Below are 24,839 nucleotides of genomic sequence, written 5' to 3' on the forward strand. Positions count from 1 at the left end.
GCTGCACTGCAGTGACATCCCCTCGGAATCTTGGGCACAGAGACCTTGTGTCACAGTGTGCCTCAGTGTTGCTGGAATCAACTCCCAAGTTAATTAATATCAATGAAGAAATGTTAGGACCTCTCATTTTCAGGATGTAAGTGCACAGAATCCTCTGTCAGCAAACATGCTGAGGGTCATTTTGCACGTTGGCAAAGAGGAAACTTTATCTTGAATGTTTAAGTCTTTTCTGTATGGAAACCTGTGTCAAGGTTGTCATATGCATCTGCACGTGTGAACATAAGTGCCATACATCTGCTTTAGGAACAAATGGGACTGTGTTGAGAAAGGTTGGTTGGGCTCTGCTGAACAAACGGGCTAATTTCTATCTCTTTTAAAGATGATTTTTTTTTGCTATTGGAGTTCTAAAGTTCCTAATGAAGTAATGGCTTTCAGTGAGGATTTCAGAAGTTGTTATTTCCCAGCTTTTTGAGCTTAAGGTCAGCTGTAGCTTTCTAGAGAGTGGTGTGGGCGCTCTGTGTGCTTCTTACTGTGCTTTAGGAAAGCAAGCAGTAACAGCACCTTCCCCATTCAGCAGTGTCCGCTGCTTTACCTCCCAGCTGATCCTGCATCAGGACAGGGTTTTTTTAGAGGCTGCTAAGTTAGGATCCCTACGTACTGTTCAGCTGCTCAGGTGCTGCCTGAAGCCTCTGCTTCATCCCCGGTTGTGTTTAAGAGCTGTTTGGGTGTGGTACTCAGGGATACGATTTAGTGTAGGGTTTTTAGAGTTAGAGTACTATGGTTATAGGGTACTATGGTTATAGGGTACTATGGTAATAGAGTACTGTGGTTATAGTGTACTATGGTTATAGGGTACTATGGTTATAGAGTACTATGGTTATGGGATACTATGGTTACTGGGTACTGTGGTTGTAGAGTACTATGGTTATGGGGTACTATGGTTACTGGGTACTGTGGTTGTAGAGTACTATGGTTATAGGGTACTGTGGTTATAGGGTACTGTGGTTATAGTGTACTATGGTTATAGGGTACTATGGTTATAGGGTACTGTGGTTGTAGAGTACTATGGTTATAGGGTACTGTGGTTATAGGGTACTGTGGTTATAGTGTACTATGGTTATAGGGTACTATGGTTATAGGGTACTGGTTAGGCTACGGTTGGACTTGATGATCTTCAAAGTCTTTTCCAACCTGGGTAATTCTATGATTCTATGATTCTTTCAGTTCCACACCAGGTGCAAAATGCAGGAAGTGTAAAAGGCTTCAGAAACGTGTTTTCTGGCTTTATGTTGCCTGGATGTTGTGTTGAGGGATATGATTTAACTGGGAAGTATTGGTGATGGTTGGACCGGATGATCTTCTAGGTCTTTTCCAACCTTGATAATTCCGTGATTCTGTGGTAAGTACCACATCATTTTTACAATACATACCAACCACGGAAGGCGGCCCTACTGCAGCCTGAGTCCTACGTCTCAGAGTTTCTTCATTGGAAAAGCTGAATTTATTGCTCCTTATCGCCTTTGTAGCCCTCACTTGACGGAAGGCGGTCGCGGCCCCTTTAAGGCCGCCTCGTACCACGTGCCTCCGGAGCCGGAAGTGCCGGCGGAGACGGCCCAGGCCCCGCGGAGGCGCCGCGCTCCGTCCGCCATGAGCCGCCCGCCGGCTCTGCAGGCGCAGACCTGCGGCCCCTGGGAGATGAAGGAGCGCCTCGGTACCGGCGGCTTCGGCAACGTCATCCGCTGGCACAACAAGGTAGGAGGCGGCCCTTCCCGTCCCGCTCCGCCGGGCCCGGCCCGACCGGCGCTCAGCCGACCCCGCGCTGTGTCCGCAGGAGACCGGCGAGCAGGTGGCCATCAAGCAGTGCCGGCAGGAGCTGAGCCCGAGGAACCGGGAGCGCTGGTCCCTGGAGATACAGATCATGAAGAGGTGAGGCAGATAAATAGAGATCATGAAGAGGTGAGGGACATAGAGATCGTGAGGAGGTGATGGGGAGCAGCGGGGCCTGGCGCTGCGGGACGGGCCGAGTGGAGCCCAACGCCCCCGCGCTGCCGGGCCCGGCCCTGATGGGCGCGTTATAGAATGACAGAATGACCCGGGTTGGAAGGGACCTCAAGGATCATGTAGTTCCAAACCCCCCTGCCTGGCAGGGCCACCGAACATACACATTTACTAGATCAGGTTGCCCAGGAGACCCCATAGATCCCCATAGAGACACCATAGACCCCATAGAGACTCCATAGATCAGGTTGCCCATGGCCCCGTCCAACCTGGTCTTGAGCACTTCCAAGGACGGGGCATCCACAACCTCCCTGGGCAGCCTGTTCCAGGGCCTAACCACGCTCCTATGAAGAACTTCCCCCTAACATCCAACCTAAATCTTCCCTCTTTAAACTTAAAACCATTTCCCCATGTCCTGCTATTGTCAGCCCTTTCCAAGAGTTTACTCCCCTCCTGGGAGTAAGTTCCCTTCAGGTACTGAAAGGCTGCAATGAGGTCACCCCGCAACCTTCTCCAGGCTGAACAAACCCAACTCCCTCAGCCTGTCCTCATAGGGGCATAGGCGTTATAGTAATGGCTGCACTGAGGTACGGGCAGGAGGGGCGGCTGGTCCGGCATGGAGCGAGGACGTGCTGAAGGTCTTTGTTATTCCTGAGAGCTTCGGGTCTAAGGCTTTCCTCCTAGCAGCTCTGCTGTGTTAGCATCTGCACAGGGCTGTGCTGTGGGGTTCTGGGTTGGTTAACATGGGGTGTTGGGTTGATTAGCTCTTGCTAAACAACTTGCTGGGGGGTGATACCGGCCCGGCGGGGCATTGAGCTCGTCCTGTAGCTCCATGTCACGCCTGTGATACATCTGTGGCACACATAGGGTGTGCAAAGAGCTGGAATGAGTTTGTAGGCCTGTGAGGGATGGATAAATTGCAGGCTGTTAGAGCTGACTTTCAGTTTCTAAAAGCATTAATGGCCTTATAGGACTTAATGTGACAACCACGACTGTGTGAGGCTGTGCAGGTGTGGATCTGGTGCGGTGTCCATTTGCCTTATTTCTGTTTCTCAGGCTGAACCATCCCAATGTGGTGGCTGCCCGTGATGTTCCGGAGGGAATGCAGAAGCTTGCACCGAATGATTTGCCATTGCTGGCCATGGAGTACTGCCAGGGTGGGGACCTCCGCAAGGTGAGCTCACCAGGTGCTCCTGTGCTTTAACCTGGGAGGTGCCAGTCATTCACTCACTGTCCTCTCCTTCCCAGTGAGATGGGGGAGAGAACTGAAAGACAAAAGTGGGACTCGGTGGGTTGAGATAAAAACTATTTACTGAGTCAGAGAATAGATCATTATTATGACAAATAAGCCTGGAAGAGCCGGCCCTCAGCCCCTCATATCCTGTTCACCATCAGTTTGAGTCAGCTGTCCTAATCCTGTTCCCTCCTAGTAACTTGGGCCTTTGCTGAGAATGGCCCTTATGCTGTGCAGTACTGTTTAGCAGCAGCTATAAGCTTTGGTGTGTATCAGCATTGTTTTTCTTATAGAACCAATACACGGCGTCATGCCCTGCACTCTGAAGAACGCAGTACTGTCCCAGCTGCAGCTGAGACAGGTGGTGGTGGTGAAAGGTTAAAAGCTGGATTAGCTTCCCAGCGGAATAGAACCTAGGGGCTTCTTTTTAGAAGTTTCTCTTTAAAGCATATTTTCATGTTCTGATGCTTCCTAATTCTTTACGTGATACCAAGAGGATTTTACACGTTAGTCCTTGATAAAGTTCTGAAAATCTCTAGTGCTTTCTTAGGCTTTTGACTTTTATTTGTCTGCAAGTAACAATGCAGCAATTTTGCATGTAGAAGATGAGAGCATGTGTGAAGGATATGCAACAGGATTTGGAGCATGTCCAAGACCATTGTAGCTCAAGGTGCAGGCCCTGTCTGTAATAGGAAAAAAATACAGTTACTAGTGCTGCTTCTTATCTTACTGCTTTTTTAAACCTTCGCTATAACCTGCCCATAGATGAGACCTGTAACTTACAGCTGACTTTGCTATAACCTGCCCATAGATGAGACCTGTAACTTACAGCTGACAGTGGAGCTGGTATTGCTAGGCTCCAGGGGAAATGCTTATGAAGGACCCAGCAAAGTTGCAGTAACACTGACTTTCCACTCTCCCTTTCTCATCCTATGGATGCACTGAGGCTTGAAGCCCTAATTATTGCTAGGAGAGGTCCCAGCTCCATGGTTTTGTCTGTAAAAAAACAAACAAATAAAAAAAAACTTAATTGTTCATGCCTGAACATCTTGTGTTTTGAGAATACGTGGGACTGCGATCCTTCAATGGGATATAGGATGGAGAAGCTGTCATTTTGGTGTTTTCTTGCAGTACCTGAATCAGCTGGAGAATTGCTGTGGTTTGCGGGAAGAAGCCATTCTCATCTTACTGTCTGATATTGGTAAGTGATGGCAATATCTTCACAAGCTCGAGCTACACAAGTGTAGAATCACTGCTGATTAATCAGAGGTTCAGGCTGCGGTTACCAATTTCCCATACAAAGATGAGGTTTTTATCTTGTCTAGGTAGAATTTCCTAGATTTGGGGTTGCAGTGGCTCTGTGTGAAAATTTGGGAAATTCTCATGAATCTGAAAAATTTTGGGAGGCGAAATGGGTGGAGCACCACTTTATGAACAGAGCAGAACAAGATGTTTGGCTTTTGGATCCTGATTTAAGACTGTTGAAGAAATGGGCAAAGAAAAGCTCAGTATAGCCGTTCCTTCAGTGAAGACATGCATTTTACTTCTGCCAGCTGTTACAGTTCTTTTTCAGCCTTTAGTTGGGAATGGGTACAGAAAATGACTTGAAGAGAGGGGAATGTACTGTAACTGTTAAAGATGTCACTGCCAAGAGAACAAATTTGTGTCTGGATGTGTTTGACACTTTTTCCTCTTGCACTTGGAACTTTATTTTTCAGTCAGTGATCTTGTCCTTTGTACAAGATTCAGCTCAAACACCATGCTTGTACCACATAGAAGTGAAACTTTTGCAAGCTCATACTAGGTACTTCCACATTCTTAGCAAGTGGCTCTTTGTGTCTCAGCCTCTGCTCTCAGGTACCTTCATGAGAACAGGATCATCCATAGAGACTTGAAACCAGAGAACATTGTGCTGCAGCAAGGAGAGCAAAGGGTAAGCAGTAATGTGGTGTCTGCCTACACAGACAAGTGGAGAAGGTGCATGTGCTTGCTACAGTTACAGTGGCGAACATGCAGAAGCAGTCAGCCTAGGGTAACAGCTCTCTCAGATCTGTGTGTCATTCAGCACCCTTCTGCGTGTCTTTGAAGAGCTGAACTGTTTTTGTCTGTTGTACGTGTGCAGCAAAACTTGCCTCTAGTGTTCTTCTTTTGTTTTGTTTTTCAGTTAATACACAAAATCATTGACCTGGGATATGCTAAGGAGTTGGATCAGGGTAGCCTATGCACATCCTTTGTTGGGACACTGCAGTACTTGGTAAGGAAGGTATTCAGCTAGATGGGCATCTCCCACTTTGCTGTGGGACAGAGTTAATAGTGCAATTCAAGTTTGGACTGGGATGAAGTAATTATCTTGGTAGGGGGTGCGTTTGGGGTGCTGCAGCTGACAAAGATAACGTCTGCCCCGTTTCCCCCCTCTTTTGCCTTCCACCCCGATGGATTATCACAGTGTCTATGATAACACAGTGTATTGTATTTATGAGAAGCAGGAGTATTCTGTGAGATCTCAAAGCTCGTGAGAGGCAGTGTTTCAGCACAGCCATTAATGTGATACAAATGTTATTGAGCTCTTGAGGGACAGAGAGAACTGAGAGATGGATGGCTTTGACTTCTGCATGTGTAAACTGTCTCAGGCTCCAGAGCTGCTGGAACAGCAGAAGTATACGGTTACAGTGGATTACTGGAGCTTTGGCACACTGGCTTTTGAATGCATTACAGGCTTCAGACCATTCCTACCCAACTGGCAGCCAGTACAATGGTGAGTGACCTTGGGCCAGGTGATAAAAAGAATGCATGCGGTGCCATTGTCCTGTCCATGGGAAGTAGAGGTGTGGTCCCTTGATTCTTTAGGGTAATATCCCTGTATTCTATACCCTTATGGAGATTGACTTCTTTTACTGGAGTTTGATCTGCTTGAGCAAGTTGAGCATTCCTTAGATTTCTCTTGGGAATCGGGACTGGCTTCTGCAGGGCAGGTAGCAGAAACTAAAGCAATGTCTTTGTTTTAACTGTAAAAGTTTGCTAACGTGTGTGCTGGGAAGGGCAAGTGATAACTTCACTGTTGTACTTGCTTGGAATTCATTAGGCACACGAAAGTGCGACAGAAGAGTGAGCTGGATATTGTTGTTTCAGAAGACTTATCTGGAGAAGTCAAATTTTCTAGCAGTTTACCCCGCCCAAACAATCTAAACAGGTGAGGACTAGAAATCTGTCGTGATCTGTTGTGACGTACTGAAATGAACTTCCTACTCAGAATGGACCACGTTGTATTTTATATGCTTTTCTGTAAATAAGTTGAGTGCTTGGCACAAACAGTGCTTGTGCACCTTATCAGATGGGTAGATGTGTCTCCATTTCTCCTTCTAAAGAGCACATTTACACTTGGGAAAAGAAAATTGGTTCAGTTTTTCTGCAGAGACTTGTCCATGTCGTGATTATAGATGCACTTTCTTTTCTGATCCGTTCTTGCTTTGGTCCTTCAGTGTTTTGGCTGGGAAACTGGAGAAATGGCTGCAACTCATGTTAATGTGGCACCCACGGCAGAGAGGTACTGATCCTGTCTATGGGCCCAATGGGTGTTTCAAAGCTTTGGATGACATCTTGAATTTGAAGGTGAGCAATGCACCTGGGTTACTTTCCCAGCAAGCACTTGAACCTAGTCCATGAGACAGGAGCCTTGAGTCATCCGCCTAGGAGGTGGAGCAGCACAGAATCTTATTTAGCAATGTGCTTTTCTCATGCTTCTGGGAGTAGCAAGTAGCTTCTGTATGTTCTTGATCCTGCATTCTGGCAAAGAACTCTGCTGAAAAAGCTGTTTAATTGGCACGTGAGCTCTTTTCCAGCTGATGAAAGATGAGGTCTTGAGCATATAATGTTATGAAGTAGCTGCAAAGTGACTTTTTGAACTTTGCATGTTCTTTGAAGCAGTTTATTGGTGGTCAGTGTCTCAGTCCAGAGATTTCTGCTCAAACATAACCTATGCATTTTCAGCCGTTCTTATGTCACGCTGATCTCCTTTTAGTTACTGCATGTTTTGAACATGGTGACGGGAACTGTGCACACCTACCCTGTGACAGAAGAAGAGACCCTGCAAACAGTGAAGGCCAGGATCCAGGCAGATACAGGAATCCCAGAGCAGGATCAGGAGCTACTGCAGGAGGCTGGTCTTGCATTGTTTACTCAGAAGCATGCAGCTGATAGCAAAGTGAGTCTGGATATTCCCCTTCCTTGGCTGTTCTGCAAATTTGCAAGTGCAGCTCTTGGGACTACAGCACTCCCTGCTGTTCTGGTCATGTTCTTTCTTGGAGAAGAAGAGCATTTTGTTTGTGGTGTTACTGGTGTTTGCTGTTTTTGAGAGATCACTGTTGTGTCTTCTGTCTTTTGCAGGTGAATGATGCTGCAGCTGCAGACACAGACCTCCTCTTCCTCTTTGATAATCAGAAAGTTGCCTATGAGGCTCAGGTTGCCTTGCGACCTCATCCGGAAAGTGTTGACTATATCCGTAAGGACTTTCTCTAGTACAAATGTTCATGTTGAGAGGGCTGTCTGTATTCTGTAGTCTGTATCGTGGGCAAAGAGCAGAGAGAGATTTTGTATATTGGCACTAGAGAAGCAATAAAAGAGCCTGGCGTGGCATTTATTCAGCTTTTAAAAATAACTGAAGGAAGGAAGGGTTTAATAATACTGGGGAAGCTGCAAAGATGGTAGCCAGCTCTGAAGTTTGTAAGAGGTGGGGTCTTGGCTGCATGCCTTTCAAGGGAGTGATGTTTTAGTCTGTTTTGTCATGTGATAATGCTACTTTTAAGCTTCATACTGATTTCCCTCCACCCATTCTTCTGTTTCCAGTTCAGGATCCAAAGAAGAATCTGCACTTTTTCCAGCTGCGGAAAGTTTGGGGTCAGATCTGGCACACAATCAGGATGCTGAAAGAGGATTGTAACCGGCTGCAGCAGGGACAGCGAGCAGCCATGTACGGTGGCAGTCTTGCTGGAATACATATTTCTGCCTTTGCTCCCTGGTGAAAGTAAAAGGACGGGAGCAGGATCCTGTTAGAATGGGGAAGCCCGTGAGTGGAGCTGTTAACAACTAGAGAAAACCTGAGAATTGTGTTCTTTAGCACAGCTGTTTTTGTGCTCACTGCTATGCTCTGTTGTATCTACTTTTGTTATAAGTGGAGGCCTGCATTTGTAATAGAACATTCTTGTCCACGCAGGATGAATCTGCTGCGTTATAACAGTACTCTCTCAAAGATGAAGAATTCCATGGCCTCCCTTTCCCAGCAGCTGAAAGCAAAACTGGACTTCTTTAAAACAAGCATTCAGATTGATCTTGAGAAGTATAAAGAGCAGATTGAATTTGGAATTAGTGAGTACAGTATCTTGCATACGGATGTCTTTTGTAACACATGCAGTGTTTCCCTGTGTGAGTGTGAGAAAAGAAATTGTTCTTTTTTTCATTTCTGTAGCTTCTGAGAAGCTGCTCTTTGCCTGGAAAGAGATGGAGCAAGCTGTGGAACTTTGTGGTCGGGTATGTTCACAGAATCACAGAATTGTAGGGGTTGAAAGGGAGCTCCAGAGATCGTTGTGTCCAACCCCCCTGCCAAAGCAGGTTCCCTACACCAGGTCACACAGCTCAGCATCCAGGCGGGTCTTGAATATCTCCAGAGATGGAGACTCCACCACCCCCCTGGGCAGCCTGTTCTAGTGCTCCGTCACCCTCACTGTAAAGAAGCTCTTGTGCACATTCGTGTGGAACTTCCTCTGCTCCAGTTTCTGGCCGTTTCCCCTTTTCCTGTCTCCACAAAGTGCTGAAGAGTCTGACCTCACCACTTTGCCCCCCACACCTCAGATATTTATAGACCTGGATCAGGTCCCCTCTCAGCCTTCTTTTCTCAAGGCTAAACAGACCCAGTTCACTTAGCCTTTCTTCATAGGGGAGATGCTTCAGGCCCTTCACCATCTTTGTGGCCCTCCGCTGGACTCTTTCCAAGAGATCCTAAATCTTCATCACTTATGCAAAGAAAGAGGTTATTTATTCCCCTTTGTTCTCCTTTAAATAGAAACTTACTGTGTCTGAGCTGACTCCATGCATCATGCTGCCTTGGTTTGCATTGCATTTTTTTTTTTTTTTTCTCCTTTCACCAGTTTTTGCAAGGCCTTAGGGAGTGAGGGTGATCTTGCAGAAGGTGAGAGGAGATTTTGCACTCAGAGATCCAGCTAAACAAGCCTGGAGGTAGATTTTTAAGATAGCTGAAAGAAGCATTTGGGATAGTAGGTTAAACTGAGTAGTAAAGCAAATGATTTGATGATTGGACGTAAGACAATATAATCTCTGTAAGTACAACTAAGGACCCTTACTCCCAAGCAAGGAGTGAAAAGTAGCTTGTTGGATTAGTCTTATTCCGTGGCAACACTTGGTCTTCCCCTAGCTGAAGGATGTGGAACAGCAGAAGGACTGTCTGACAAGAGGCAGCTTCTGCATATGAACAAGTTTTGGTGAAAAGCAGAACTTGGGGTGCCAGTACTGGCTGCATTTGTATGCCAAGGGTGGGGGGGGAGGGAGGAGAAACAATGATAGGTAGGATGAGAGAAGAAATCTGGAGTAGTGAATAAATAAGGAGGAAGCATTGCAGCCTGGAATCTAGTGCCATTTGTATTGTGAAGCCTGGTCCTTCAGTAGTGCTTCCTCACAGACCAAATTTATTAACTAAAAAAAAAAACCTGAGGAACTATTTTATTCCAGAGCACAGAGCTAATTTATTTGAAGTTAATTCACTCACTTGTGTTCACACTTGTCTTTGTCAAAGACTGTTTATTTCTTTGTTGACATATTTAGAAATATGAATGAGAAAGGAAGAATCAGTGAGTAGTAGTGTCTCTTAGTATGTGTCTGCCCCGTTGCTCATGTGCTGCTCTGCTTCCAGGAGGATGATGTGGATCAGCTAGTAAAGAAAATGATGGCCCTGCAAACAGACATTGTGGACCTTCAGAGAAGCCCACTGGGTCGTAAACAAGGAGGAACACTGGAGGATTTGTAAGTTGCACTGTCTTCAATGTCAGATGTAGGAGTGTTGCCAGCAAAACTTAATTCCTTATTTACTCCAGGGTAATGAAATTGCTCTCTTAAATTATGGGGGACTTAAAAAATAAATAAATAAAATTAAAACCTAACAAGAAAAAGTTTGACTTCTCACCTGTTGATCTGAAATAGCAGAATATTATATAAGAGCTCTGAGTTTTTTAATTACTCAGTCATGTTTTAGGTCCTAGAGAAATCTTTTGTGTTCTGTGCCTTTCTTCTAGGGAAGAGCAAGCCAGAGAGTTGTACCGGAGACTGAGGGAGAAGCCAAGAGGTAAAAGATACTTCATGGCAAGTTCAGCTTGCTTTCTGTGGGTTGCAACTCTGAAGGTGGAATAATCTGCATTGAGGAAACTTTCTCTGCCTTTTAGGCCTGCACTTACGTTAGCAGTACTGGACTCTTCTGGATTTGCCTATTTTGGAGAGGGGAGTCAGGGACTCAATTTTAAACCAGGCCAGCCTTGCTCTCTTGACATCTTCTGAGCTTTTCTTGGAACTTCTGGGCTCTTCTCAGAGCAAACTGTTTCTGCAAGCGTATGCTTCATTTTCTGTGTAGGGAGCCTGAAAGACATGGCTGTTTGTTTAAACATCTGTACAGCCCCAAGGCAGTAGACCCACCCTACCAACTCTGCTTTCCAGTTCCCATCTCTTGGTGGCTAAAAGCCAGTGCACTTCATCCCACCCAAACATGCATGTCCTCTATATTTGGGATGTTTCAGGATTGAAGAAAAGGTGGGAACAAACCACTAAGAGGCTTCTCGCTGTAATAAAAGCCTACTTCTCTGTCTAATATTCTGACTCTTATTCCAGATCAGAGGACAAGTGGTGACAGCCAAGAAATTGTACGGTTGCTCTTACAGGCAATCCAGACCTTTGAAAAAAAAGTCCGAGTCATTTATGCTCAACTCAGGTGAGCTCTTTAGTTACCTTTCATTGACTATTGAGAAAACGTTTCCTCTTTCAGCAAGAGCTTCTGTTCCAGCACTATAAGAAACAGGTTTACCTTATAGGTCTTATAGGGGTTAAGAAACTTTCCCTACTGCAACTGACGATGTGTGATCTAATTCATTATTATTCATTTATTTTTGTAAAGTAAAACTGTAGTTTGCAAGCAGAAGGCGTTAGAATTGTTCCCCAGAGTGGAGAAAGTGATGAATCTGATGAATGAAGATGAAGAAACAGTTGTAAGACTTCAGGAGAAACGACAGAAAGAACTGTGGAACTTACTGAAAATTGCTTGTGTAAGTAAAATAAAAACTGTGTTAAGATAGCAGCACACCCGAGTTACTGAAATAACAGTAAGTTTAGTACATCCTATCGTTGTTTATCCTCATTACCCTGAGTTAGGATTAAAGATGATTTCTAGGCTGTCTTGTTGTCAGCTTTCAGAAATAAGTGGAAAGAATTGCAATTTCAATCTGCTGTCTTTTCAGAGTAAAGTACGTGGTCCTGTTAGTGGTAGTCCAGAGAGCATGAACACATCACGTCTTAATAGCCCTGGTCAGCTGCTGCTGCAGGTCCCTTCTGGAACCTATGCTTTACCAGAATCTGTCAGGAAAAGGTGAGGTGAAGGCTGGAGTTCTGTTACTGCTGGTGTCAGCACCGTAAACTGATGTAGAAGCTTTCTTACGTTCCATGCTTAGTGTTCAGTTTCCAGTGTCAGTAGTTTTATCCACCCAATGGCTGGTGTTTGTTTGTTTGCTTGTTTCTTCTGGGGTTTGTGAATATTCCTTATGAACAACTGGAAATAATACTTAGCTGCATGCCCCCCACTTCAATAAATAGGGCTTGTTTTATCTGCACTTGTTGGGCTTACTTGCAGTGTACTGACAGCAGGAATTGTATTATTATGGAAGGTAATGAATGGCAGCAGGACTGTCGTGAAAGATTCTCTACCAAGCACTTGCATTTCTGGCTTGGTTAAAGCAACGGGGTCCCTAATTAAAATGAGACCTTAGCTCATTTGTTTGTGTGTTGCTTCATGCTTTAGTTTATAGGCTGCTTTAAATGTTTTCTCTGGTGACAGTGGCTCCAATATAAGAACCCAATTCCAATTTGAACATGCTTCCTTTTCTCCCATGCCATCCCCAGATTTACTAATCTGGGGATGCCACTGACTTCCCCTGATGCAAAACAAGTTTAATAGCTAAAGGTTAATACTCTCCCAGTGCTGTGCATACCTTTGCAAAGTATTTCCTAGAGGAACTTCCATGGAAAATAATTGTCAAACATGCTCGTCTTTCAGCGAGGAGCTACTGCTGGAATCGCAGAAACTGTGTAGCCAACTAGAAAATGTGATGCATGACACAATGAAGGATCAGGAGCAGAGCTTTATGGTAAGATGCTTGATATTCTTGTACAAGTGTGGACTAGGGAAGCTTATTGGTTAAAATTTCTATTTGTTTACCTTTGCCTACTCAGTAAGTGAAATGGTTCATAGATACCTGGAGCTGTGTGAAATGAAACCACTTGGTCTCCCATTTGAACTGCTGGCACGTTCCCTGCTTGCTGAGAGTGGGTGCCGTGTCTTTGGGCTCTAAGTCCACATTGTAAAGCATCTGGGATACTCAGACTTCCCTTTCTTCGAAGGGCAGGGGCAGGTGGGGGAGGTACTTGGCTGTGTTATAAAAATACTGCAAAACTGCAGTTTGCAATTGGGATGGATCTCTGGTGGCTCCGCACTGGTGTGCAGGGATGCTTCCTTACTGCAGTATAGTACTGCTTTGCAAGTAAAATATCGAAGAAAATAGTTTGTGTTTTTTTCATTTAAATAAATGGTATCATTCATCACGAAACTATATTGACCAAGTTTATTGCAGTAGTTTTTCAATCTTTGCATTCTCAAATACAAGCCAGCACTGAACTTTGTATTTCTAACTGTTCATACTGCAGGCTCTTGACTGGAGCTGGCTTCAGCTTCAGGTGGAAGAAAGAAGCAGTCCAGAACAAACCCATATGTAAAATCACCTCAGCTGCCTCTAAAGACATGCTACCTGAGTAAGCCAACTGTGATGATCTGCTGCTTCTAGAAGGGGAAGTGCCTCTTTTCACTGTTGCCTACTGATTGTGTGAGATACGTGGCACAGCTTCTGATATCCACATCTCAGATACTCTTATTTCTGAAAGACGCAGTAGGAAATGCCCATCCTAACTGCTTGGAAAAAGTTCTTAACGGTGCCCTAAGACAGCAGATATTCTTACTGTACAACATGATGTTTCTTCCTTTAGGCACCACATGTGGTTCTCCTACTTTTCAGGCTTTCTGATGACAAATGGACAATGCACGCAGTCAGCTTGCACTGTCACTGGTATATGACACCTTCCTAATACACCTGAACTGTGAACACATTTCCTTAGCTTTGCTGATTTGCACTTTTTTTCTTAAATGTAACAGTTACAATTACTTAATACTTGTTTCCTGTATGGGAACGAAATGACCTAAAGTGTGAACTTTTTGTTTGTTAACATACTCAAAGCATTTTAATGAAAAAACTGATTTTACTGTATAGGCCTCTTAAATGTGAGGTAAAGATGTTAAGTTAAAGAGCACAGAAAAGCAAACTGTTAGATAAATGCTTTTTCCAGTTAAAATTTTAAAGCACTGCAGCCCTTCTCCTGCGAGGGAAGGCACTTCTTAGCCTAGAACAGAGAGAGGCTCAGTGGGGAATGTGATCAATGTATGTAAATACCTGAATGAAGATGGAATCAGGTTTTTGTTCTTCCAGCTGTGATTGGTTTATTTCATTCTGACATAAAAGGAAATTTTGCACAACAGCACGGATCACCTTTTTATAAAAGGGAGTGAAATACAGGACATGCAGTATACAGTACAATAAGGGGAAGAGGTGGAATATTCTTCTCCTTTTAAGAACCCATTTAGAATATGATAAACAAGTGAAACGTGGCACAAACATCAGAGCTTCCATATCTTCAAGTATCTTCTTGTAGAGGTGCTTGTACTCTCTGGACTCAGTGTTGCATTAAAAGCATACTTTGGAAGAAGCAGAAAGTTCACACTTCTTGAGACTTTAGTGTGATGTTAAGGCCAAAGCACACTGGGTTCACTTCACCTTCATCTTCCAGAGCACCAGCCATAGATGTACTTAGAATTGCATTAAGCTTCCAGCTCAAATCCCAGCCCAACTTTGTGACCTCCAGCACTGAAATTCTTGCCATCGATCAAGCCTGAGAGGGTCAGCTTTACACCTACAAAAGCAAGTAATGAGATCCTAATCTTCCCTTATAGTGTCCGTCCCCCTCCCAGTACCTGAGGTTCAGTGACGTGTCTCAGTTGCTATAGGAACTTAGGTGCATGCACAGACTTTACTCCTATGAATCTGTGTAAGATTTCTAGATAATTTTTTTTTTTCATCTATCTTTTCTACTCCAGATTAATATTAAAGTAGCACATAATGCTACCAGTTGAACTTACGTACCAGGTCGAAGAGCGAGAGTGTAACCAATCCCAATCAGGCTGGCATTATTTACTTTAGCCTGCAGGAAAGAAAAGAAATCACACCAATATGTAAATATTTAGACAATCATCCTGGTACTCCAGGAAGGCAGCTTACATGTTAATTTGTCCAGTTCCTTGTAGACTAACCCCTAATAGTGGCACATTGCAGTCTTCCTTCACACAACTTCCTGGTCAGTTAGACTACACTACTTGAATTCAAACTAACAGGCTTGAGTAACAGCTCTGATCTTTAAATCGTGACACATGTAAAGGTTATATATAAAGTGGTAACCTTGTTTTTAATATATAAATGAGCAAACAACAAACATATATGAATATGGAAACTTTTTAAACTGACTTATGAGCTGTTCATATTTTTAATTCTAACGGAATTATTCTGGAATTACTTAACAAAGTGCTTAGTATTACCATGCATTCAGTTACTTTTCTTTGCTGATGGGCATGTTTTCTCTCTGGGACATCTCTTCCCAGTGCTCAGCTTCCCCCTTTAGTTTCTCCCTTCGGGCCCTGGTATTCCTGCAAGACTTTACAGGTGTAAATATCAACACCTGTAGTTTCCTAGCTGAAACCTGAACACAACAGAAGCAATAGTTTGCTATCTACTGTAATTTCTTGGGAAGTAGCTGAAGCAACTATTTCACACCACTGATTCTGAGCATTAAACAGAACTTGGAATACTCCTTCTTTAGAAAAATCCTTACCACAATGGAAGTCTTCTCGTCCATTTGGTACTTAGCAGCAATGCCGAAACGCGTGTTGTTACTGCCAGCAGTCCATGCAAGATTGACTGATGTCTCAACCTTGTCGTTAACCTTCTGATAAATAGACCCACCAAACTCTGTGCCATCATTCCTGTTTGTAAGAGATGTAAGCACATAAAGATTTGCCTCCTTGAGTAAACAGCAGCTCTTGAGATTAGCCCTTTTTTTCCCAAGTTATGTGATCATTATCTCAGAATGAACTGAGCATTCCATGGACCCATGGTCGTCTACTTCCTCGCTGGAACTCACAGCCACCTTCTGATGTTATTCAAAGCATGAATGCCGAATGTGTCATACATGGAGATTTCCCAACAGTCAAGACACAAGGTTTGAAAATCTGATAAAAATACCGTGTGTGTCTTAAAGAAAAGCCTGTGATAATGCATAAAGGGACAAAGGCAGCTGTGGGAATGATGAGACCAAAGCAGTGCTGTTGCACTGCATTTTCTATTGCTGCATTCAAAGATCAGCTGAGTGCCCAGGCTAGAACTGCAGTGAGGTGACTGCTGGAAACACTCAAGTATGATGCAGCAGACATCTCCTTCTTCCACCTTGGCTGTTTCTGAGACACAGGTTTTCTTCTCAGAAGGGGAAGGACATTACAGCTTAACTGAAGACTCTTACTGCCAATACAGAAATTGCAGCTTACGGATTTCATTTTAAGTTAACAGTATAAAGTGCCTTTTTACTGCTATTCTGTGCAGACAGAAATAAAATTACCCCGAATCACAGCTGAAAGTTGAAAAGTTGGTTCTCTGCTGTAATTGTACTGAAGATGGAATCGGCAAATGTGAATTACTTTGAGACAAATCAGCATCCTCCTTTATCCTATCCCTTCCTCACGACTGATCAGTTTGGTTTCCCCAAGAATGTTTTTCCAAGGGTAAATCCATACTTACACGTTAGTGTGCAGCTGAAAGTCTCCTGCCTTATATCCCAAGGCAAAGTTGTTTTGTGAAAGCTTAGATTTGGCTGTATCAAAAGCCATCTGATAGCCAGCAAGCCAACCTTCATAACCCAGCACTGCCCAGCCATAAATGGTTGGTCCAGAGAGATCAATGTCTATATTGCAGCCTAGATTTACATATTCTCTTTTGTAGGAAGTCTTCAATTTTCCACTCTTCTTCCTGAAGAGAAACATGCCATTTTATTCCTGGTGGTGTATAACAGAATTAGTTCTAGTGCCATATGCACATCCCTAAAGGCTAGTTAATTAAATGAAGGTAATGCCTACTCAACCAGGTATCACTAATCTATATATTTTGGTCGTGCTTCTTTCACCATCTCAAGATACTTAAAATCATCAAGAAGTTTACAGAAAATAATTAAGGGATTTTTTTTTTTTTTTTTTTTTTAATTTCCCAGAAACCATCAGTTTTCAAATCTTGTTGATCACAAACAAGTGCAGTGTTCCATGGTATCATCTGTTTCAGCACCAACAGTGACATCTCACAATGATATCTGACCTTGTCTTTGATTGTCTTTGGCCATTCATTTGTCTCCCATGGTCCTAACCTGGTCACTTCCCTCCACCATTCTTCCACATGCAGTGCCTGCTCTCCTTCCATCTCCACTGCAGGATACCACTCCTCTACCAAAAACAGATTTCCTCATCTTCCACACATCGTCTATTTGGTCAGCCTTCCGGAGAAGCACGTGTCTTTCTCTCAATGTGTCCTTCTGCTCATCTTGCTATCACTTCATAGTTAACAAAACTGCAAAAAATAATACATCACCTCCCCCATCCTCTCCCCAGCCTTGTTTATGTTTCTCACTGAAGACACAGCAGGATGCTGTGCTGCCCATCAGTCAAACCTAGACCCAGGGGCTCATTTTTTAACTCCTTTTCTATTTCCTTATATTCAGTTAATACTTTCAACACCAACTGTTTTGTTATGCTGACTCCAACAACAGACAAATACCAGTTAATTATTTACGAAGCAGTCTCAGGCTTCATCTACAGACATATACACCTGTATATGCACCTCTCCTCTGCTCTACTGTTAACCAAAAGAAATCAATAATAATAGAAGACAAAAATATGTTATTGCACTGCTCATCATAATATGTCATTCTCCTTCCTCATTCAGTTGTGCAGAGCCATACGCCCACAAGCTTTAGGAAAAACAGTACTTTGTCCCGTGTTCCTAAGGCACCGAGTGGACAGCAGATGGACCACAAACACCATCACAAAGACAGTGCAAGTTAGTGAATGTAAAACAGAACTGTTTGAGAGGACAGTTAGAGAAATGGAATAACTACACCACAATGAAAAATCTGCAGTGGCCAAAAAGATGAAAAATCAATTTTAGCACATTCTTCAGAGCCCACTGCCTTCAAAGTGCTCTGCAATGCCTGTAGAACAGGAATTTCCTGCTGCAGTATTTGAATATGACCATTCAGTGACAGTGCATGTTGAGCATTTACGCAAAGAATCATACAAGGACTTCTAATCAAAAGGTAGAGACAATTCTAGGGCTTCCCGGGTTAAAGTAATAGAAAATATTTACCCTGTGTTTGGTACAAATATAGTGTCAAAAGCAACCTTCAATCCTTCAGCCAACTGTTAAGAAAAACAGAGAAGTCTTTTACAGCTCTGTCAAAACGTGGTTTTGATACTATGGCACTACTTCAGGTCTTAGGAGATGACACAACATGAAGGGCAAATCTCACACGTTTTTACAATGACATCTGTAGATGCTGTATGCTAAGAGCTGTCTAACCTCATTCTGAGCTGATCAGCATTTTCCATTTTAATGTACCGGTTAAAGTACAAAGTCATAACTACAAAGGGAGATGGACATACACAGTGGAGGGCACCACAGAGCTTCTATTACCTTTGGCGCTGCTACTTAATGCTGCCGCACTCTGTAAGAAGCATAAAGCTGCTAACTTAGGAAAGGAGTTACTTATTTTAAGAGTGGTACTTAGAAACCATTTGCTTAAGCAACCCCAAGCTGTAAACGCTCATCTTGCTCTTCAACCTCACAAAACATGTTCAGTCTGAAGGCAAACTTACAGCTTTCTGCATTAAAACATTAAAATGTAGCATAAGTACTTCAGGTAGTTTTGCTTCAGTGCCTTCTGTTCCACTCAGTACTACTTTCTCATACCAACTGCAGAAACATTTTCAGAGTATTGACTTCCTCTTACCTGATCCTCTATGGAAACTTCTGTTCCCAAAGTGTTGTCTGTGTTCCACTTCTGAATGAACGTGAGTCCATAGTCTTTGATCTTATACTTGGTTTCTAGATTACCCAAAGCCTTGCCTGTGTCTGTACTGGAAGAACCACCTGCAGTAAATTCCTGCCAAGAGGACAACATGAGTTTAACCACTCTGGATACTTTGTCCGCTTGTCAAATGCAAGTACGCAAACACTCACTAACTTCAGGCCTTTCAACAGAACACTCCTCCCTATCCACAAGTAAAATAGTCATTTTTGCATCTCAAAACGCACGCTCCTTTTAGCATCTCTGTTCTGAATATGTCCTTTACTAAGATGTGCTGATATAGCCCTGGAGCTTTCTTAGGCCCCAGTACACAAAGCCATGGCACCTCATTCCCCTGTACCCCTCCTTGATCTTTTGTCACGTTTTTTTCCTACATTATTCACCAACATTCCCCCTAAGCTCCCCACCAAAAAGCAGAAAACCTTTGCTATCTTTTACTGTTCCAAAGCTGGAATTGTTATTCCAACATTCTTCAACTTGTTCTATATTTCACATAGATTCACTGCCCCATAGCCACGTACAAGAAGATATTCATCTGAAATACAAAGCTGCTTGGATCCTTTGATTTTTCTTCATCAAATTCTCCACGCTGTTTTCAAACACCCCGTCCTATGATATTTGAGCAGCTCCTACACATCAGAGCTTCTTGTTAAGGGCCACGAAATCTCAATAAATACATTTCTTCTGAAAATAACTTAAAGATGGCCTACTTAGTGTTTAATGTACAGAGCATAAAGCAAAGAGCAGGAAGTCCAAGGCAGTAAGCCAGCACACAGCCATATGAGCATACATTCCTAGCACACCATGAAGAAAAGATGACATATACTCACACAGAATCACAGAATGACCTGGGTTGGAAGGGACCTCAATGATCACGTAGTTCCAACCCCCCTGCCTGGCAGGGCCACCAAACATACACCTTTACTAGACCAGGTTGCCCAGGGCCCTGTCCAACCTGGTCTTGAACACCTCCAAGGATGGGGCATCCACAACCTCCCTGGGCAGCCTGTTCCAGGACCTAACCACTCTCCTAGTGAAGAACTTCCCCCTAACATCCAACCTAAATCCTCCCTCTTTTAACTTAAAACCATTTCCCCATGTCCTGCTATTGTCAGCCCTTTCCAAGAGTTTACTCCCCTCCCGGGAGTAAGTTCCCTTCAGGTACTGAAAGGCTGCAATGAGGTCACCCCGCAACCTTCTCTTCTCCAGGCTGAACAAACCCAGCTCCCTCAGCCTGTCCTCATAGGAAAGGTGCTCCAGCCCCCTGATCATCTTCCTGTCCCTCCTCTGGACCCTTTCCAAAATCTCCATGTCTTTCTTGTACTGAGGGCTCCACACCTGGACACAGTACTCCAGATGGGGCCTCACAAGAGCAGAGTAGAGAGGGACAATCACCTCCCTATCCCTGCTGACCACCCCTCTCCTGATGGAGCCCAGGATCCCATTTGCTTCCTGAACTGCCAGAGCGCACTGCTGGCTCATGTTGAGTCTCTCGTCCATCAGGACCCCCAGGTCCTTCTCTGCCGAGCTCCTCTCAAGGACCGCTCCTCCCAGCCTGTACAGGTGCCTGGGGTTCTTCCAGCCCAAGTGCAAAACCTTGCACTTTGCCGTGTTGAACCTCATTAGGTTCACCTGAGCCGCAATACTACAACAGCACAGAAATTTTATGGTGTATCTGGCCACCTTGTGAAAACACAGAACGTAAGTCGGGATGCACAACTATCCTTCAAGATCAATTCACTACAAACCATTCTAACATCACTTCCACAAACTCAGTGTAAAGACACTGAATCTGCATCAGTTTGATTCTCAGATCAAGCAAAAGGAAGGTTGTGAAAGTTTTTTGGTTTTTTTTAACATATAAAGGACAACCATCTCCCACAACCGAATCTGTTTCTGAAAGCAGAAAGCACACAGTTAACATCTACTGCCATCAACCCAACTTTCTGAACCAGTCTTCTCATCAGGCCATTTCACGCAGCAGCATTACTTGGATTATATGTAGCTGAAAACCAAACTCATTCTGGCTTTGTATCCCATTCCAGCCTGACTCAGCAGTCAAGCTCAGCTTCTCATTGACCTTTCAGTTCACAATGGCTGTTTCCTCAAGAACATGATGTACTTACCACATTTCACAGATTACAAACAGCTGTAACCTGTGAAACAGTTACAACCAACAGAAAACAACAATGGCACTGTCCACACCCACATGAAAGAAGAAAAACAACAAAACATTTATGTATTGAAATGGAGATAATGTTAATTCCCAAGAATGAATTCGATTCCATGCTTTGTACCCAACCTCTTTTCAATCCTCAAAGCCCCATATGGCAGCGGAATGCTCATTAGTAACACCACTAAGCATAAAACCTTTAGCAGCAAACATACCATTAGCATACCTATCTCGATTTCCTCCTGATGTTATTACAGTGCTCTTATCTCAGATCGCCAGAGATGACAAATGACTTCACATGCAGGCAACATACAGAAGATTAAGCGCTATGGACACAAGGCAAAGTTCATGGCACAGACTGCACTGCTCAAAACCACCAGGCAGATGAATGGTAAGCACCACAAAAATGTCAACGACAAAAGAATCAAAAGCCAACATGCCAAAATAGTCACTATTCTTACCAGCTGAAAAGGATCCAACACGAAATTTGCATGGAGAAGGAAAAACCCATTTTAAAAACTTATATCAGTTGGCATGTTCTGCCATGTACAGAGTGTAAGGAACTATTACTAATTTAGCTGAGAATCATAACTGTGCCAGGAAAACTACAAATATTCAGAGATGTCATAAACTAACAGCAGTTGTAGATCCTCGGCCTCATCTGCTGGGTGCACGATGCAAGTAATCTATCAAGAGCTCAGGTGAGACATCATGAAATAGTACCAAAGAAATGAAAGTGACTTGCACCATTTATGTGATAAGAATGCAAGAGAGGGAGGGAGGCTAAAGCAAATATGGTTAAAAGCACCTGAAAAGCAGCATAAACCTGTCAATTGGAGAGCAGCAATAAGAGCTGGCACTCAGAGTTGAGACTCACTATAAGAATTAGCTTAGCCAGTATAAAATATGTATGACTGTGGGTAAAGGCCAAAATTATGAAAGCAATTTCTTGTTTTGGCAGCTTTACTGTGAAATCACAGAACCACAGAATGACTTGGGCAGGAAGGGACCTTAAAGACCATCCATTTCCAAACCCCCTGCCTTGACGAGTGTTGCCACCCATGTCAGGCTGCTGGAGATATTCAAAACCTGCCTGGATGCTTCCAGCTGCAACCTCCTCTGCCAGCAGCCTCCTTTAGCAGGAGGTTGTTCTGAATGATCTCCTGACGTCCCTATAATTCTGCCATTCTGTAGCAATCTGTGTGCACCAAAGGGAAAGAAGTACCACTACATCAATTCCACATCCCACAGTAGAAACAAACTGGGGATAGTTATCCTCAAATAAGAAGCAGAAGATTGAATCAACATGTGCTGGCAGGTTACTGCCACCAGTTCAGGAGCTTGCCCTTGCTGGGGATGGTGAAAGCCCCCAGTACTTACCACCCCACTTGAAGACTTGGTCTTCAACTCCAACTTGACCATCCCAAATCCTGAAAACAGAACAGCATATAACATCTGTTTCACTGCAGTATACAAGCAAGACTTATTTGCTACACAATCAAAGTGCAACAAATGGAGAACACTGGCTAGAAACAGCCTATTTTCATATTTCAACAGATGTTGCTATTACTGATGAATGACAAAAGGAGCTACGACAATTCAGAGTGGCTGAGTTCATAGTTTCTGGTTATAACAGCCAGAATTTACCAATAAATGTCATAGGATACACCTGTTCTTCGTTTCTGGCCAGGCTTAACATCCATCATTTGGTATCTCTGCTATCTTGGGACCAATCAATACCGTTACCATTTCCTCTGAGTAACAAAATTCACTTTCAAATATCTGGTTCCAAGGGAGGAATTCTCTTCTAAGAGGAAAATTCTCCCCATCCCTCTGTTGAATTCCCATCATAAGGAATCAAATGGAACTCTGACATAGGAATGACTTTGTTGTGGTTCTCAAGTTGCCTAAGACAAAAGAGAAACATGGAAGCTCAGTCATGTTACTTACCATAACCCTTATTGAATACATCCCTGGCAGCCTTTCCCAAGTCGCTGTATGATGGTGGGGCAGCCATTGGATCTGAAACAGAATGGAAGCACCAAAAATCTTAAATTTAAACAGCACAAAATCTAACCTATGTCCAAAGCATTTATAGACCTCTATGAGCAGGTACCCTCTGTGTGCCTCACTGATAAGGAACCACAAGCTGGAACCATTTCTAAGCTGTGCATGTACATCCAGCAGCACCTTCTAACACACGCCGCTGCTGCAACTTAAATGGACAACAAAACCCAAAGGGAGGGATGTAAAACTATGGCCTTTCTTAAAGGAATTTCACAGCAGAACGTCCAGCTTAGAAAACAAGACAAGACACAAAAAGAAGCGTGGAGACTCTTCTCCAGTAGGAAATTAAACTACTGACACAACTGTGGGCCTGGAGGATTTACAGCAAGCAGAGTGCCTGCAGCTCCCTCCTCTGATGTAATCACAGAATTATCCAGGTTGGAAAAGACCTAGAAGATCATCTAGCCCAATACTTCCCGGCTAAATCATATTCATCAACACAACATCCAGACGTTTCTTGAACACTCCCATGGTCGGTGACTCCACCACCTCCCTGGGCAGTGCATTCCAATGCCTGACTACTCTTTCCAAAAAGTAATACTTCCTAATGTTCAGCCTGAATCTCCCCTGATGCAGCTTAAAACCATTCCCTCTAGTTCTATCATCGATTACACGAGAGAAGAGGCCAACCAGCTCACTACAACCCCCCTTCAGGAAGTTATAGAGAGCAATGAGGTCTCCCCTGAGCCTCCTCTTCTCCAGGCTGAACAATCCCAGCTCCTTCAGCCTCTCCTCATACGGCCTGTGCTCCAGACCCCTCACCAGCTTTGTTTCCCTCCTCTGAACACGTTCCAGGGCCTCAATGTCTTTCTTGCAGTGAGGGGCCCAAACCTGAACACAGCACTCGAGGTGCGGCCGCACCGATGCCGATTAATAAGCACTAAACGCGGCCGCTGCTCAAACCACCTTCCTGTCCAAACCGGAGGGATCAAAATGAGTCGCTAAACCGGTGAAAAACACCCGTTACGGGCGGAACGCAGCGCGAGGAGCGACGGGCCGCGCCCTCACGGCCTCCCGTCCCACCGACACCACAGCCAGCCCCAACCCAACCAAGGGACTATGGGCCGCAACGACCACAGCTCCAGCTCCGGACCGGCCCCGCAGCCCTACCGCGCCCTGCCGGCCGGACCGCGCTGCGGAACGCTCTGCGTGTGGAAGCCGAAGCGCTGCTGGGTGCGCATGCGCAGCGAGAGGGGGGCGCAGGCGCGGAGGTCGGCATGCGTAGAGCCCCGGCTTTTCTACGCATGCGTAGAGCCGCTCCCCCAGCCAGGTAAATCATATCATAGTATGTGCCCCGGTGGAGCAAGTGGTAGGAATGCCGCATTGCAACACCGGAGGCCGTGGGTTCGAATCCCCCCCTGTGGCGCAAGTGGTAGAAGTGCCGCTCTGCTACACAGGAGGCTCGAATCCCGGGGGTTGGACTCGGTGATCTCTAAGGTCCCTTCCAACCCGCACGAGACTATGAGACTATAGTAAATATAGTAAATGCGTTTCTACTACCAGGCTTCATACAAAAGAAAAGCTAGAGTACAGGTGTATAATCACGGTCAGCTACTAAAAGCCTGCGTTAGTTGGCTGCAGTCACAGCAGGTGGATGTGCTTTTAGAGTAACAGCCAAATCAGACCTTGCTTGGGCTTTACTGCTCCAGGTTTCTGGAACCTTCAGGTTTAAGAAGGAAACCACACCTTACAGCAAAACAGCATCTGCACCTTCATCAGGAAGGAGGGTTCCCACCTGTAGGAGTTTATCACAGAATTATCAAGGTTGGAAAAGACCTAGAAGATCATCCAGTCCAACCATCACCAATACTGCCCAGTTAAATC

General features: G+C 44.3%; 2 protein-coding genes across 12 annotated transcripts; one reads left to right on the forward strand and one right to left on the reverse strand.

The window, feature by feature from the left end:
- The first annotated feature begins 1,586 nt into the window (after positions 1–1,586).
- On the forward strand, positions 1,587–16,275 carry IKBKB (inhibitor of nuclear factor kappa B kinase subunit beta). Of its 6 annotated transcripts, none has more exons than XR_014932378.1 (22): positions 1,587–1,752; positions 1,832–1,926; positions 3,055–3,172; positions 4,364–4,433; positions 5,077–5,165; positions 5,397–5,486; positions 5,863–5,987; positions 6,315–6,422; positions 6,712–6,841; positions 7,251–7,433; positions 7,616–7,730; positions 8,075–8,198; positions 8,442–8,593; positions 8,694–8,755; positions 9,162–9,254; positions 10,152–10,261; positions 10,531–10,580; positions 11,117–11,216; positions 11,400–11,547; positions 11,740–11,867; positions 12,552–12,642; positions 13,199–14,080. XR_014932378.1 is itself a non-coding variant. In XM_015883093.3 (21 exons), exons 1-21 carry the CDS (start codon positions 1,648–1,650, stop codon positions 13,265–13,267), a joined length of 2,262 nt encoding a protein of 753 aa, XP_015738579.1. In that variant the 5' UTR covers positions 1,587–1,647; the 3' UTR covers positions 13,268–16,275. The 6 variants fall into 6 exon arrangements, 3 of the variants coding, with proteins under 3 accessions (XP_015738579.1, XP_085366676.1, XP_085366675.1); XR_014932377.1 differs by lacking the exon at positions 9,162–9,254 and adding an exon at positions 10,678–11,038; XR_014932379.1 differs by lacking the exon at positions 9,162–9,254 and having other exon boundaries at positions 8,075–8,294; positions 13,199–14,030.
- VDAC3 (voltage dependent anion channel 3) lies at positions 14,017–24,665 on the reverse strand. Of its 6 annotated transcripts, none has more exons than XM_085510567.1 (9): positions 24,641–24,665; positions 22,899–22,970; positions 22,329–22,378; positions 18,698–18,850; positions 18,055–18,107; positions 16,444–16,671; positions 15,485–15,635; positions 14,743–14,800; positions 14,017–14,512 (listed from the first exon to the last, which is right to left on the reverse strand). In XM_085510567.1, exons 2-9 carry the CDS (start codon positions 22,963–22,965, stop codon positions 14,421–14,423), a joined length of 852 nt encoding a protein of 283 aa, XP_085366693.1. In that variant the 5' UTR covers positions 22,966–22,970; positions 24,641–24,665; the 3' UTR covers positions 14,017–14,420. The 6 variants fall into 6 exon arrangements, with proteins under 6 accessions (XP_085366693.1, XP_015738586.2, XP_085366689.1 ...); XM_015883100.3 differs by lacking the exon at positions 24,641–24,665 and adding an exon at positions 24,126–24,200; XM_085510563.1 differs by lacking the exon at positions 24,641–24,665 and adding an exon at positions 24,061–24,200.
- Between the last annotated feature and the right edge of the window lie 174 nt (positions 24,666–24,839).

The sequence above is a fragment of the Coturnix japonica genome, chromosome 10 (genome assembly GCF_054131305.1).
Source record: "Coturnix japonica strain WE chromosome 10, WE-NBRP24, whole genome shotgun sequence".
In the NCBI taxonomy this organism is placed as follows: Eukaryota; Metazoa; Chordata; class Aves; order Galliformes; family Phasianidae; genus Coturnix; species Coturnix japonica.

Coding starts and splice junctions, on each gene's coding strand:
- IKBKB (XM_015883093.3), top strand. CDS start 1,648: ATGAGCCGCCCGCCGGCTCTGCAGGCGCAGACCTGCGGCCCCTGGGAG. Junction 1,927..3,054: donor GAGATACAGATCATGAAGAG/GTGAGGCAGATA, acceptor TCTGTTTCTCAG/GCTGAACCATCCCAATGTGG. Junction 6,842..7,250: donor ATGACATCTTGAATTTGAAG/GTGAGCAATGCA, acceptor ATCTCCTTTTAG/TTACTGCATGTTTTGAACAT.
- VDAC3 (XM_085510567.1), bottom strand. CDS start 22,965: ATGGCTGCCCCACCATCATACAGCGACTTGGGAAAGGCTGCCAGGGAT. Junction 16,672..18,054: donor ATATTTGTACCAAACACAGG/GTAAATATTTTC, acceptor GTTTCTCTTCAG/GAAGAAGAGTGGAAAATTGA. Junction 15,636..16,443: donor TTTCAGCTGCACACTAACGT/GTAAGTATGGAT, acceptor TCTTACAAACAG/GAATGATGGCACAGAGTTTG.